General features: G+C 45.1%; 1 protein-coding gene across 3 annotated transcripts in view; it reads left to right on the top strand.

The window, feature by feature from the left end:
- The window catches only part of GPAM (glycerol-3-phosphate acyltransferase, mitochondrial), a 63680-nt gene extending 49467 nt beyond the window's left edge, over positions 1–14213 (top strand). For 2 of the 3 annotated variants that reach the window (XM_047825907.1, XM_047825906.1), the window contains exons 13-21: positions 499–614; positions 2713–2783; positions 3589–3853; positions 4330–4472; positions 5651–5728; positions 6365–6505; positions 8105–8294; positions 9486–9544; positions 10214–14213. In XM_047825907.1, coding sequence (XP_047681863.1) covers positions 499–614; positions 2713–2783; positions 3589–3853; positions 4330–4472; positions 5651–5728; positions 6365–6505; positions 8105–8294; positions 9486–9544; positions 10214–10330 — 1180 coding nt within the window. In that variant the 3' untranslated portion in view covers positions 10331–14213. Of the gene's footprint in view, positions 1–498; positions 615–2712; positions 2784–3588; positions 3854–4329; positions 4473–5650; positions 5729–6364; positions 6552–8104; positions 8295–9485; positions 9545–10213 lie in introns of all 3 variants that reach the window. The other variant, XM_047825908.1, reaches the window with a different exon arrangement.
- Positions 14214–16111: the final 1898 nt, after the last annotated feature.

Raw genomic sequence — 16111 nt, 5'->3', positions numbered from 1 at the left:
ATAAAATGAGGTATCAGGGCACCTGGTTGGCCCAGTTAAGCATCTGACTCTTGATTTTGGCTCAGGTCATGATCTCACATGATCATGGGATGAAGCCCGCATGAGGCTCTGTGCTCAGTATGGAGCCTGCTTGGAATTCTCCCTCCCCCTCCCCCACTTGTGCTTTCTCTCTCTCAAAAAAAAAAAAAAAAACAACAACTAACTATAATAAAATGAGATATCTTGCTTTATGCAGTTTTTTTGACCAGCCAGTGGGTTTTGGGGGTGATGTACCAATAGACTAGTCCTAACTCAATAAAAGTCTTTTGGTCAGGAGAGTGTGTTAAACCCAATAAAGTATATTATGGAGGAAGACAGTGCACAGAAATAATCTGTTGGTGGTTTAAATGTAGACTGTGTAGTGGTTGGAAGTGTTTGATACATTTACACCTTAGTTCTAGATAGTTTGCTTATAAAAGAGTGTGGTTGTAGAGTCTAATTAAAAAAAAATCTTTTCAGACCCAGTGATGCTGCTGATGAAGGTGCAGACACATCCGTTACCGAGCCCAGAAATGCAACAGGTGAATCCTTCCGAAGAAGATTAATTGCCAATCTGGCCGAGCACATCCTCTTCAGTAAGTCCAACGCCAGACTCTTTAATCCTGCCCTGCAGACTCAGCACATGCAGGGCAGACCACACTGGTTTTGGAGACCGCTGTAGTCAGGCTGTACCTCTGGTGGCATCACCTGCTACAGGGGTGGTGATGGCAAGTTATTAGAAAGGGGATGCTGTGGGCATCTGAACGAATCGAGGAAAACCTCACACACAGTGCCTGGTAATTTGGTGCTCATGTGGTAGGTCTTCTGCTTTCTAAAAAATAGTACCGTCAGGATGATCTGTTGCCTCTTTTGCTCACAAACTTGTTTGTTTGAACTAACTAGAAGTATGGCATCTAGTTTTAGAGTCGCGTGTCCCTTTGCCTGCTGACCCCATGCTTATTTTCACCCAGCAGATATCGAGGGGCCATTATGTACGTGTAAAGCTTTGTTTTCGCTGTGGGGAATACAAACTGAATAATTAGCAGTTCTGTACGAGCTTGTGCTGCTCCTGGTGGCATACTTGTGCACAAATAATTCAAGTGGGAGTGAGCCGGGGTAGAGAGAGTCGGGGCTACAAAATCAGCCTCCTCTAAGCCCCGAGTGGCAACGTGTGTCATGTTGTAGAATCTGTTTGGCCATCCTGTGGCAGGCAGTGCTGTGGTCCCTTAGTGCACAGCCCAGGTGGGCTGTCCCTGCCCTTCCCCGAGCCTCACCGCGAGTCAGGCCAGACTCTCGGCCCCTCCTGGTGGCGCCACCGTGGGGGCTTCCTCGCCCAGCCTCGCTCCTGCCCTCCTGCTTCACACGAGGGCGGAGTCTCCTTTCTTAAGCTCCCGTCTGTGGTCTCTCTCCTGCTTAAGTTCGTGTGCTCAAAATAATACGTCCATAATGTTGGGAAGTTGGGAGATAAAGATAAAACCCACTGCCCAGATAACCAGGGATGTTGCCATCTGGTCTTTAAAAGTATTTTTTACAGGTTTATATAGTGCTGTTTTCCAGTTGTAACACAAATATTTATGTTTTTAAAAAACTCTTGACAAATATTCTTTTTAACGGCAATAAATATGGTACTTGGTACGTTGTTTTTCAAACACTGGAGATAACACTGTGAGTGGAGTATTCATGAATTTGTTATCTCAGAATGTTCACAAGCGGTGTGTTTATTTCGGAATATTCCATAGATACTTATTTGACTTATATGATTATAATTTTCCACGAACTCAGAGTACTGGGTTAGGGGCCATAGTAACTCTCAGATACACTTCTGTCCTCTCCCTCCCTCCCTCTGACCTGGAAGGTTGATCATGCACCCTCAGTCCAGTGCACGCGGCACATTGCATCTTAGCAGCGTGGAAGCTGTGGCATGGGGGTGGAAGCGATTTCCCCCAAGTTATGAAATTAGTGTAGGAATTAGGATTTGAGCCCAAATTTTCTGACTTCAAGCCTACTACCCTCTTCCCCCACTGCACCTTTCTTTTACTGTGATGGTGAATCTGCCTGCACCAGGAGAGCAGGAGGCACAGTTCTCGTGGACTGCAGCTGGGAACAAGTCCAGAAACACGCAAGTGCGATGCCCCATAGAACCACCAGAACAGGCGTATAATTTGGGTCTTGGTATTTCCCTAAAGGTGTCTCTCAGTCATTCAGTAACAAAGTTCCACTGGTCTGTTTGGAAGGTGGAGCCATCTTAGGCTAGTTTCTGTTACAATAGTGATCTCTAGTGAGGTTCTGTGGGCCCAGAACATGGTATAATGTTGTAATTTCCGTTCAGTAAATCATAGTTCCGGGAAATGTGGTAGATGTGGAGGTATTTAGAGTTTTAAATACTCCTGTTCGAGGTTTAGGTACTTCGAGGGGCACCGGGGTGGCTTAGTTGGTTAAGTGCCCGACTCTTGATTACAGCTCGGGTTATGATCTCATGGTTTGTGGGATCGAGCCCTGTGTCAGGCTCCATGCTGACAGTGCAGAGCCTGCTTGGGATTCCTTCTCTCCCTCTCTCTCTCTGCCCCTCCCCTGCTCGCTCATACTCTTTCTCTCTCTCTCTCTTTGAAAATAAATAAAAGATTTAGGTACTTTTAGAAACTTCCAGCTATATTAAAAGAGAAGGGAACCTAAAGCTTTGTGTTTGCCTTCCAGCTGCTAGCAAGTCCTGTGCCATTATGTCAACACACATCGTGGCCTGCCTGCTCCTCTACAGACACAGGCAGGTATGTCTGCAGTGTTACTGGAGTTGAGAAAGCACGAGAAGGCTTGGGCAGTTGTCCAGATACTCGCTAATAAGTCTGGCCCAGTTCCGGCTTGTGCTCGTGAGATACGCAGTAAAATAAGCTAAGCAGCCTGCCCACAGGAGCTTACAACTCTGATGGAGAAAGTCCATGTGAAAAGAAACCTCAGAGACTGCATGATATATGTGGCAGTAAGACATGCCTTCAGTAATGCAGTTCACGTAAATAAGGCATATCGCGTTGATGTGCAGTAAGTGTTCTGACAGCTGACGGTTTCCAAGCTATTTGATTTGTATTTAGGACCATCTTCCCTTAATGCGTCTGTCTAAGCCCTGTGACGGGAGAGTGTGTCTGTCCCATTCACAGTCGTTTCTCAACACCAAACATAGTGCCTGTGTGTGTGTGTGTGTGTGTGTGTGTGTGTGTATACATATGCACCAAATAAGTAGTTGTCAGATAAATATTTAAAATGAGGGAAATTACTGCTAAGAAATAAGCACTTCTTACTTGTAGATGGCTGCTGCTTCCCTTTGTCACCTTATATGCTCCTATCACGTGTGGTGGCCAGAGTGTTCTCTGGATGTGAATATCTTGGCTTTCTGGAGGACCAGCCTTTTCACCAGTTTTCTGACCACCTGTGCACTGATATTCTGGCCCTTTTCCTGTATGTGCCAACAGCAGGCTGCAGGAAAGCCAAGGCAAGGAGAAAACTCCTCGGAATGGCCTCATGGCCTTTTGGGACGTAGGTTTTCCACTGTCGTGAGACCATTTCTGTCTGTTTCTCTAGGGAATTGATCTCTCCACATTGGTGGAGGACTTCTTTGTGATGAAGGAGGAAGTCCTGGCTCGAGATTTTGACCTGGGGTTCTCAGGAAACTCCGAAGACGTAGTTATGCACGCCATCCAGCTGCTGGGAAATTGTGTCACGATCACTCACACCAGCAGGAACGATGAGTTTTTTATTACTCCTAGCACAACTGTCCCGTCAGTCTTTGAACTCAACTTCTACAGCAACGGGGTACTCCACGTCTTCATCATGGAGGCCATCATAGGTATGGCCTGCCCCGGGGTACCCTCATGGGCAGGAAAAGGGCCTAAAGCACAGAGTGGTGTTGATTTGGATGGTAGCCCCTTGTTTAAGGGAATGTGTTGCTGTATTTTCAGTTTTCAAATAAAAATAGAATCTCTATCACTATAGCTTATTCATACATTTATCAGCAAATAGTTACTGAATTACTGTTTGCATAGTATACTTCTTACTGAGGAGGAGAGGGAACATGTTTTGCTCTCAGGAGCTGGAAACGTGACTGAGACAGCACTACACGTAGCAGTAAAATGAGTGTAGGGCGCTCAGTTGTGATCAAGAGGGGGCAGAGGAGAAGGAGAGCAGGAGGGTCGGAAGTGCCTGAGGAACGTGTTTGATGGAGTTGGGATCCCATGGAATCATGAGCCTTGGATCCTGAAGGGATTTATGGAAATTCTTGGAGCTGTAAGGCTGTTGGCTTCATTGACGCATCTCTTTCCTTAGCCTGCAGCCTTTATGCGGTTCTGCACAAGAGGGGCTCTGGAGGTTCTGCGGGAACGTCCCCTAACTTGATCAGCCAGGAGCAGCTCGTGCGGAAGGCCGCCAGCCTGTGCTATCTGCTCTCTAATGAAGGCACCATAGCTCTCGTAAGTGAACAGTCCTTTGCGTTGCCTGTTCTTTTTCTCGAGCATTTTTGTGAAAACACGAGCCACCTTTGTGTTTTTGTCTCAGAGGCTGTTTGGTCCTTGTTTAAAGCTGTACGCTCTACTCCTGGGTCTCAGTGACCATCCGGTCAACATGTTGTGTACTATCTTTGTTTGCTGTTGGGGTCACTGCTCCAGTGAACCTTTCATGCAGCTGGGAGGCGTGATGGGACAGATGGCTCAACGTTCTCCATCAGTCAGATCCAAAGTTACTGAGCTCTTATTGTACATAAGGCACTGGGTCAGAGGTTTGTAAATTATTAACATGCCCAGAAGATAAGAGCTAGAAACAGTCTTAAAAATCATCTTTGCAAGCCCTTGTCATTTTACAAATGGGAAAACTAAGACCCAGCAGTACTGATGAGCATTTATGTTCTATTCAGGCACTTCTAGACATTCACAATGAGACATACATATTAGGCAATAGATTCTGTTTCCTCAAAATCATCAACAAAAAGAACTCGTATTCTATTTAAAGTCTAATAGTCTTTCCCACTCATTTGAACGTGTCCTGGAACATTTATGAGTACATGTATTGTGAGTACAGCCCTCCTCCATAACAGCATTATTTGTGTATGGTATATTGTCGTCCCATTGGGGAATCTGTTTTGCATGAACTTTGGACAGCAGGATGGAATGGGGTAGGTAAAGCTCCCAGGATTGACCTTGTCCTTTTCCTGAGTCATTTTTGAGCTATTTGAGTATTGTCTTTCCTCATCTACCACTTTTATGTACAATATTTACCGTGAGGTAGCATTTGCAGAGAAATTGTCTCAGAAAGAAAAAGAAATAGGTGGTAGGGCCCGACAGGCAGTCCTGATGAGGACTTGCTCCCCTGCGGGAGACGCTGAGCTCGGGGCACCCTTTGCACGTGGTGGCACCCTTTGCACGTGGTGGCACCCTTTGCACGTGGTGGCACCCTGGGTGCTCTGACAGAACGAGGGCTCTTCATGGGCTTTGCCTTTGACCAGGCATTTAGCGAGAGGGTGGGCAACGGGGATCTTAAGGCTTCCCAGTGGCGTGAGGGGGTTGATACGGAAGCATTTGGCAGTCACCTTGTACCGTGTTTCTGTCTTTAGAAAAGTCGGTGACATTTATATTTAAATGCCTTTTCTTTTCAGCCCTGCCAGACATTTTACCAAATTTGCCACGAGACAGTAGGAAGGTTTATCCAGTATGGCATTCTCACAGTGGCAGAGGTGAGAGGTGGCTTTGCTTTATTCGCCTTTGCTTAGGTTCTCACTCTTCCTTCTCTTTCCTCCCGATTATTTTAACTAATGTTACAGGCAGTTATTTCAGCCAGTAATCACATTTGGTATATAGTCAAGCCCACATGAAACGAAAAGTAAGGATAGGGAGAGTAAATGTCTTTGGGGATTGTTTTTAATACTTTGGTTTCTTTTGTGTCACTGGTCTTGTCCAGAACCCATTGTGACTTGATTCTGTGATACCCAGAAGTTTTCATTCCAAGATGAGATGTTTTACACATCAGTGCTTGTGGTTTGCACACACGCGTTTTTCTCTTTTGAGATTTTAAGTTTTGTAGATTTAGGACAGCAAGTACGGCCTGGGAAAGTAGATACCAATTTAGAGGAGGTGGGGGTATTATTATTTGCTCTGTCTGGTAGCTTCCCCCGCTGCCTCTTTCTTGTTTCCTTCCTTGCTCTCTCCCAAGTGATTCTGAGTTTGGAGAGGGAGGTGCTCTGTGGATGCTGTGGATGGCTAACAGGAGTAGGGGAGGGCAGTGAGAGAGGATACTTTGTCTGCTGTCCAGCCAGGCAGATGTCTGTTTGCCTGCGCATATTTATTTCCTGTTGGTCGTCTCTTTGGCATAGCAAGATGACCAAGAAGATACTAGTCCTGGTCTCGCTGAGCAGCAGTGGGACAAGAAGCTTCCAGAGCCTTTGTCTTGGAGAAGCGATGAAGAAGATGAAGACAGTGATTTTGGTGAGGAGCAGCGAGATTGCTACCTGAAGGTACTTCGGTGAAGAATTCTGGTGGATGTTACACTGAAGAGTTGGGGTTTATGTTGCCCTTAGTCAGGTTCTTATAAACGGGACTCGGGTGGCTTATTCCTATCTCTAGCACCCATAAACCAGCCACAGTGCTTTCTGCCTGGTAAAGATACTCAAATGTTTGAGGTGAATGAATACCCCCCAGTGGTTCAGTTTGGGTGTAGGCAATGGAAAAGGACACAGAAGTGCAAATTCTGGAAGATGAACGTCAGGAAGGAGACCTGTCACAGCCCTGTCATCAGAATGCACAGGTGCAAATGTGTTTCCCTACACTTATGCTCACTCCTGAAGAGGGAGGACTTTCACTCAGTCATCAGTAAAGCCAGGCAGTGCCCAGAGTTGGGGAGGGATTTCTATTCGGCTGTCACTGGCCGGTGACTCTTTCTGAGTCATTCTCAGTCTTGCCAGCCCTCCCAGAATTTCATACATTGAGGTCTTTGCCTTTAGTTAAAACAAATCCGGATCATCAGAGGAGAAAATTTAGATTTCTAAGAGATTGATTGTCTCTGGTTTGTAATTTTATAAGTTGATGACCCATGTTTTTCTGAGTATTTTAAGTGGGTTACTCTTTAAAAAAATTTTTTTAATGTTTATTCTTGAAAGAGAGAGAGAGAGAGACTGAACGTGAGCAGAGGAGGGGCAGAGAGAGGGGGAGACACAGAATCCAAAGCAGGCTCCAGGCTCTGAGCTGTCAGCACAGAGCCCAATGCAGGGCTCGAACTCATGAACTGCAAGATCATGACCTGAGCCAGAGTCAGCTGCATAACCAGCTGAGCCACCCAGGCGGCCTGGCACTAAGTAGTTTACTCTTTTTGCAGTGGTATGATACCTCCAATTTACACACACACACACACACACACACACACACACACACACACACACACGTACACACACCCCCCACAGACTCAGGAGGTGTAGCTTTTGGAGAGTTGAAATGACCTTTAGGAGTTTTTCCATTTTGAGTGTTCATGGTTTTAAGAGGGGGAGTGGTCTTACCTTGGCACTGCCAGGGGCTTATCCGAGCTGGCCTGTTAGGGGTGGGTGCAATGAGAGCCCCGTCTGCCACACGCACCTCATCACCACTACTGTCATCCCCACTGTGTTACCATGTGGGCCCGAGGCCACTTAGTGGTGGCAGCCAGTGCAGGCTGGGAAGGACCGAGCCTTGCCAGGTGGTCTTGCCAGGTGCCTTCTTTCACACTCGAGCACTGTGGAGCTGGGCTTTGAACCCTGGAGGGCCCAGCTTTGGGACCCGCTATTTTCAGTGATGGCAAAATGTCATAATTCTGTCATTTAAGTATGACCGGTTCTTCCAGGCAGCTGCTTAGTGAATGTAAATCTCAAGTACTGCAGGAAAGAGGACTGTTGTGAAGAACCCATTTCACATCCAGAGTCCTTTCCAGCAGAGGGTCTGTGCCCCCGGAGTGGCAGGCTGCTTCTGGGGGGTTGACTAGTGAGAGGCCGCCGTCTCAGTTGCTGCCTCTCGGGAGGCCCCTGTGTCCGCGCGCTTGCTTCTTCTCTCCCTCCGGGTGACGGCATGGCCCGCTCTCGCACTCCCAGGTGAGCCAGTCCAAGGAGCACCAGCAGTTCATCACCTTCCTGCAGAGGCTCCTGGGGCCCCTGCTGGAGGCCTATAGCTCCGCCGCCATCTTCATCCACAACTTCGCCGGCCCGGTTCCGGAACCAGAGTATCTGCAGAAGTTGCACAAATACCTGATCGCCAGGACGGAAAGAAGCGTCGCTGTGTATGGTACGTGTGTCGCCATCGTGGCTTCTTTTAAAAGCCGTGCCTCTTTCGATTATAGGAATCTGCTAATTGTAGACAGTTAGGAAAAATTGCACACTTAACCTGACCTCCAACTTCATAGACTCCTGTTAGTGTCTGTTTTTGTACGTTATATAAACGGAATGATACAGTTACATAGTCTTACGTCCGGCTTTTTTCACCTAACATCGTAAGTGAGGTTCATACATGTTAGTGCATGTGGGCGGTTGTTCATTCTGTTGCCTTATAGTACTCCACCATATAAATACTTCTTGCATATAATTTCTATCCATCACCGATGGATAGTTGGGTTGTCTGCACTTCGGAGCTACTCTGACAGGCGCCACTGTGAATGTGTCCTACGTCCTGGGCAAACACACGCCCACTTGTACACTGGGTGCATCTAGCAGTTGTCTGGCAGCTTCAGTAAGCACTGCAGGTGATTCCTGGGTGGTTGTGCCCATTTGCACTCCAGCAGCCGCGTGTTTCCAGTGCTCCACACCCGGCTGGCATTCGCTGTATAAGAAGTGTGATCTGGTGGGAATAGTGTTTTATATAGTTAACGGCTTAGGACTGACACTGCTTGGAATCGATATTTTCTAGAGCCGGAAGGGATCTAGAGATAATTTCTCTCTAGGCATCTCTCTCTGTCTCTCCATGTCCATATAGATGAATATCTAGAGATAGAGCCACCCACTTAATAGATGAGGAAACTATCGTAGATCACATAGCTAATTAATGGGCAAACCCGGGTCCAGAATTCTCTTCTTCTAACCTCTAGATTTGTGCCCATTCTGGTTCCACTGATGTGAGCATCGTCTGTGCGTCACTGTGCAGTTTAACAGAATTTCTACACCCTGTCTTGGTTGCCTCTCTCAAGAACCTTTCAAGATGGTTGTTGGTGTTTCTTCTTCTTTTCCTTTTCTCTCTCGTTTCCTCCCTCCCTCTCTCTTTCTGTCTGTCTTCTTGCTGTTTTTTCCTTAAAAGATGACAGAGCAAGTTTAAGGAAACAGCAGATCCTTTGAGACCTCACGGGTTGCAGTAGCAGAAATGGAGCTTGGCCCCAGTCTGCTGATGTGCACAAGGCCTCCAGCACCTCCCACACTTTCTTACTGTGGATGTTGGGATTTTTGTGTTTGCTGAACTTTTTGACAAGGTCTTATCCTGTCTCTACAGCTGAGAGTGCCACTTACTGCCTTGTGAAGAATGCTGTGAAAATGTTCAAGGATATTGGGGTGAGTGCCCACCACTTACAGTACAAAGTTGTGTCTTCTGTTCTCTTTCCGCCCAGATCTAGTCTATCTGAGCCACCTATGTTTGGGGTGGGCCCTGAGAAAAGCAGTTTCTGCTGGACGAATCATGACAGCGTTTCTGGGGATTGAGAGAGGGCGGGTTATGCTGAAGGTGAGGCCCATCAGTACAGACTTACTTGGATGTTCCAGAACTTTGCTGATTTTCTTCTTCATCCCCAAACCGTTCACATACAACAGGTGTTGGGGTGTTTCAAGCTGCTAATACAGTTTTGGTAGGGATGTTAATGAAGCCATATGATTTTCAGTTGTTGTGTTTTTGCTGGTATTGCCAGAAGTATTGTCCAGTGTACTTTACCTTGCTGTGGGACATGAGTTCCATGGAGGTACTGATAGCCTTTGTAAGGGACTTATTTGTGACTTTATTCTAACACAAATTTTAAAGTATACTGATTGGACTCTGCCCAGGAACACCACACCCACGTCCATAACCTCCCCACCCCGTACTCGTAAACACCCACATGCACATTTGCTTAAAGCCAGGATGTGATTTTATGTGCCTTCCTGCCTCTCGGGGTCTATGACACAGGTCAGGGTTGGTGCCAGAAATGTCTCCTTTCTTCGGTTTGTCTTTAATTTCAACTTTCTCTCTAGGTTTTCAAAGAGACCAAACAAAAGAGAGTGTCTGTTTTAGAACTCAGCAGCACGTTTCTACCTCAGTGCAACCGGCAAAAACTCCTAGAATACATTCTGAGCTTCGTGGTGCTGTAGGTGACTCCTGGCCCCGTGGCGAGTGAAGGGAGTGGGGCATGTCCCTCGTGGGCTCCAGCCTCTGGCTCGAGAGTTGAAGGCGCCGGCGTGTGGTCAGGCCTGACCTGTCCTGATGTGACCTGCAGGAACACAAGTGCCTTCCCCTCCGCGGGCCTGTGCTTCTCCCACCCTGAGATGACACAGCAGCCCCCGTGCAGGTGACACTGGGGCCTCTGCCTCCGCTTGCAAATCGTTGGTAGATGACACAATGAGATATCAAAAAATCATCTTGGAGTCTATTAGAGATTCATCTTTAAGCATAACTGTTAAGAACTAATTCCTGTGGTGGGCACAAAAACGTAGATTCATTCTAGAACCGAATCTTGTATAGTGTACCTAATACTGTTGGATAATTCGTCGGTATATTTTCTGATTAACGGTTAATGCTTCCTTTAAACATGATCGGGTCATCCATTCACTGTGTGTGGTTTTGTTTTTTTTGTTGTTTTGTTTTGTTTTTTTCCAGTTTTATATTTGTCAATAGTAGCTAAATTTTAAAGGGGACACCTTTCATCCCAAAGTGCTTTACAAATGAACGGGCTGATCTGTATCACACCCAGGTATCACTGTGCTGTCCTTTGCAGTCAGATTTAGAAAGTGTTTTAAGAACTACATGAAAACATGAGGTTAGGTCAGAAATAGAGCTAATGTGATCAAACAGTTAACATCAGGAAGTAAATTTGGCTGGCAAAATTCAAGGTAAACTTTGCCAGAACACTGACTTTGAACACTTCTGCCCATATAAAAAGTGCCATTGAGTTTTAAATGACCAGCAAGTATTTAGGAACAAGTCCTGTTTTATTTCTGCACTGTCTCCCACCCCTCTTGGCACCTGCCTCTCAACAGGTGCAGCTACTTCTTAGAGATCTTTCCGCTAAATAGCACCTGGCCTAACTTGATTAGCTTGGCCTGATGGACTGTGATAGTGTTAAGTATTGGGGCTCTAGGCTGCCGACCCGGGGCTCTCATGTACTGTGTACAGGTTGTGCACTGCCCCAGTCCAGGTGACTGGTACCCACTCAGGCTGTGTGGTATACAGCATGTGGTGGCCCCCTCGACAGGCAAATGGTTGAAGGCATTTATGGAGTTTTAGCTGCGAGGAAAAACGATGGGTTTTTAAAAATGTGTATGGGCTAATGTGCCGAAACCCTGAGGCCACATAGTGGCAAACTATGATGAAAAATTGCTCGTAATGGGTAGGTGCCTTTTTATGAGCAGGAGCATAATTATTTGTTGTAGTGATGGTGTGGATTTCATAAAGATCATGTGATATTAAAACATTTTCTAACAGCTTATTGTTCTTTCTGTTCACGGTATTATGGAATTAGGAATTTTTCCTGATGAATATGGCATATAGTCTTTGAATTTAAAGGTACTGAGAATTAAGTTTGTACTTTTATAAGCTTGGACTTTAAATACTAATAGTATCTCATAAATATCCCGTGTGTGTCGGGAGAGGGAAGGGTACTGGTTGGTATTTCACAGTGTATGAAATAGCTCGTTTGAAACTCCTAGCAATAACGCTGTGCCATTGCGATCTTTTTCCAGTCTTCTCAAATTCCACGTTTAAAATATGTTCGTTCTTTGTAGGAACTCACGTACCCTTAAGCCATCGTCAGTGTTGTAGCGGCTCTGGTGCGGAGCGGGCTCTTCACCTTGTAGCACTCCATTTTGCTAACCGGGAGAGAGGAACGTGTCTTCTTTTGGCTGGAGCTGTGCACATGGGGAACACCCACGGAGTGGCCCTTTTCTAGGCAGGCAGTCATTGCACTCATCTCTCTCATTCCCCTTCTAAATTATAGATCAAGGATTACTCAGGCTGTCTCTTACTTACCTGGAGGGTCAAGGTTGGGACTGACCGTGAGTGGAATCGGCTGCACTGCCTGTGACTTCTGCTAAGAGCTCCCGCCATGCCCGCCCAAGCAGGAAACAATGGCTTCTCTGGCTTCATTTCCCTTTTCAGTTGGTTTGTCTTTTAGAAATCTAATCAGATGCTTTGGGGAATGCAACGTATGATTTGCTAGCTCTCTTGCAACTTAACTCACTGTGAGAATAAATATGCATGCTTTTTGTAATTAACTGGTGCTTTGAAAACCTTTTTTAAGGAAGAAAAATCTCAACCAAAGTTATGCTCATCCACACAAGCTGACCCTGAGTTAATTTTAGCACAACTCATTCTTCAGTGCCTCATTACTGAAAACAACATACATCATCACAGTAAGGCTTCCAGATAGCACTGTTTTGCTTAAAGATTTATTCTCACTGTTTTCCAAAAGCGAATGGCTTCCATGTAAGAATAAACAAACTAGGTGCTTGTAAATAATTTATTACAGTTTACTCTATTGCATTTCTGTAAACCTGAAATGCATGCCCTCCAGGGGAAGACTGTGAGTCAAATTAAAAAACAAAATCCAATAACAAGCAATACGAAACTGCACGCTTTCAAATTACCCATGTCCTAAGTGATTTCAGAAAAGGGGAAGGAATTTCTGCTCGCTTAGCTTTGAAGAAAAACAAAGGGAAGGCACCAGTGTGAACCGTGTAGCACTAGTAACAGAAAGTATTCCGAATCTTCCTTCTCGGATTTGTCGTCTCTGGAAGTCAGAGAGGTGAGCGGATTGCAATGAATGTAAACTCAGATTGTGGAACTTGCGGTCCCCCAAAGGGGAAAAGCACATCCCGTGGTTCTCCATGTAATCTGAGTGCGCTGTGAGATGCTCATTGGTGTTTTGTAGAAGTGTTGCTGGGTAAAATAAAAGTGTACGCGAATCCTCTTTTTTTGGAAACTCATGGTTTGCTCTGGTGTAGCAAGGGCTCAGGGTGTGCCGGTCCCAAGCCTGTTTAACCCAGCATTTCCAAACAATTGTGACCCCAGGATCTTTTTCAAAACCCCTTTACACCCCAAGAACTTCCATGAAGCCATGGAAAACATTTTGGGAAGCACTACGTTAAACAGTAACAGCAGGGAGGCAGAATTTGCATGCATTTTGTATAATCTAATGTTCTAGTTAATGGGTGTACATTTCCTCCCCTGGAGACAATAAGCACAGAAAACTGTAATATAGGTAGTCCCATATCTTTCCTTTGATGGAAAGATCAGCTGTCAATGATCCTGGATTTTTCCCTGAAAGTAGCAAAATTAACACAAGGATTAACTGGGGTAAATAATGAAGATTTTAATTCAGATCTAGAAGAAAATATTGCACAACTGAATGCAGATTTTTATCCACAGATAGTTCTAGTGTTTAGAAATGATAAGACCTATCACTGAAGTTTATAAGACCTAATTTGGATGTAAATCTGTTTTCTAAAACACTCTTTTTAGGAACTTGAGACTTGGCATCTGGCATTCTAGTTTAATACAAACTAATGATCGCATTTGGAAGAATTTTGCCTTTATTTCTAAACATCTAAAGCTCTGAAATGCCTTGATGGAAGGTGTTATTTTCCTGTTGTACAAAGAAATGTTAAATTGTTGTAAAAAGGCTTACTATAAAGTACTGTGAAATAATACTATGTGATTTTGTGAACGAAACTTATTTGGAAACGTTGATTGATTTTTATGCCTGTTAATGTATTGTCAGAAGCACAGAAGTGTAGTTTTGTTTTAATAAACCAAAAAATGAATATATTCTTGATATCTCAAATTCGTAGTTGAAAGTTCCCTAATAGGTTATTATACCATTGCTCTTGTTGGACTTTACATAGGACTTTAATAAAATGTTCATAGGAAATAGCCTTGCATAAATTTATGGACCCCCAGTGGATGGTTTTTATCACTGACCCAGAGCTCTTCAAATTTGATCAAGCTTTTTATCTCCTTAATAAATATTCGTATCACAGAGATCTACTTTGAGTTTCTGTAAAGATTCTTTTAAACCTGGTGCTTCTGTCATATCTTTCTATACTGAAGTGTTAGGTTTTTTCCACTAGTTCATAATAGTTGCTCAGAAATTACTTTTTTGACAAGTAAGGCAAGTATTTTCTTAGAGCACTATTTTCTTTTTTCTTTTTTTTTTTTTTTTTATGAAATTTATTGACAAATTGGTTTCCATACAATACCCAGTAGAGCACTATTTTCTGTGGATCCTTCGAAAGCCTTCAAATGCAGCCTTCTCGAGAGTGCGCCCTCCAGAAAGGGTGGCGACCACGTGCCTGGACCATGCCATCCATGCCCTTTGGGTCCATGACATGTCTGTGACCCTGACACCCCAGACCACGAACCCTGCTCTCCACCAGACCCTCTATCTGAACTTGGTACTTTGTCCCCTCTGATTTGTTCTGGAAGGTTCTTGCCAGGACTATATCCTTGCCTTCTGGTGCGTTCATTCTTTGCATTGGCAACTTTCTTGCTGCCGCCCAACATGACCTTCCCCTTATCATACAAAGTTCCATTTTTTACAAGCACTTACTCTAAATGGATGTTAATTGATTTTGAAGTCTCATCTCTTAATGTTCGGTTCTGTGCTCACTCATTTTAGTCCTGTTTATTCCCCCTTTTCACACCTTGCAGTCCTCACACCTATCTAGTAAAATTCTAATGTCCCTCCTTGATGAATACAAAGTCATTTCCCTACTTGTCCGCAGCATCTGTGGTGTTGTCCCTGCCACAGCCTGTCTTCTCACTGAGATGCTCTCTTGTTCTTCCAGTTTCCATGGCCCTCTGGTCTTCTGTCTCTTCAGGATTCCACCCTTCACCTCTTCCTTGCCTCCCACCCTTTATCAGATGGCCCTGGTATTGTTTCGGGAACCTCTGAGTTAAAAAAAAAAAAAAAGTGAATTTTGTCCGAAATTTTTATTTGTTTTTTTTTAATATGAAAGCACCTGGTTTTTTACATGGTGGTGCGACAAACTGTGTGGATGGCGTACACGGCTTCCCAGGACCGCGTAGATCTTGGCAGCTGCCAGTTCACGCCTTCTGGCCTGGCCAAAAGCAGTTACGAAAGCACCAGTTCCAGAGGCCCCTTCCAAGAGCCAGAGAGCGATCCATTGTTGGGAGAAGGTTGACCTTGCTCCTCTGAGTTTGGCAGGGATGAAGTCTCAAACCAAGGCTTTGATGATGACCACAGGCTAGTGTTTAACCAGGCAAGCAATGGGCCTCTGAGTCGGCCTTGGATGTTGGGCTCATTTCCATGCCCACGTCGAGGAAAGTGCACGTCCAAACAAGTCAGTGTTGCCACAGGCGGTGGCTTTGGTGTTAGTGCAAAAGCTGCTTCTGACAGGAAGTGATTAGAATAAATTCACAGGCTCAATTTCCAGCCTTCTAAGGGAAGACGTCTTGCCACCTTCGCATTGCAGGTCAGTTGAAAATTAGAAGGCAAAGAATCCGTACAGATACTCTGTCAAACACCTGCCAAAAGTCCTCAAGTTGTGTAGCCAAGGTAGAGAACTCAGTGAGGTGCCCGCATACAGCAAAGACCTCCTCTGGGGTTCTTCGTTGGTGAGCTGATCCTATACCTAGACCCTCGTTTGCCTGCTGTGGTCCCTTCCTAACTATGAGTAATGCCCTTTTGGCTCTCAGAAGAGACTAGGTGCAGATCATAGGTCATGTGGTCACTGTATCCATGGGGATACGCATCTGCCGGTCAGTGACAGAGAGGATCCTCCTGCTAGCCTGGAGAAAGAAGCTACTTTGTTGGGATACCATTAGTTTATTATAAAAGACATGGACGTTATTTGCATGGTGGACGATTTCACTGGAATGGGCAGCTTTGCTTGATGCTGTTTCAATAATGATTTCTT

The sequence above is a fragment of the Prionailurus viverrinus genome, chromosome D2 (assembly GCF_022837055.1).
Source record: "Prionailurus viverrinus isolate Anna chromosome D2, UM_Priviv_1.0, whole genome shotgun sequence".
In the NCBI taxonomy this organism is placed as follows: Eukaryota; Metazoa; Chordata; class Mammalia; order Carnivora; family Felidae; genus Prionailurus; species Prionailurus viverrinus.
Note: the sequence above shows the minus strand (reverse complement) of the source record. Positions and strands in the feature narration are given on the sequence as shown.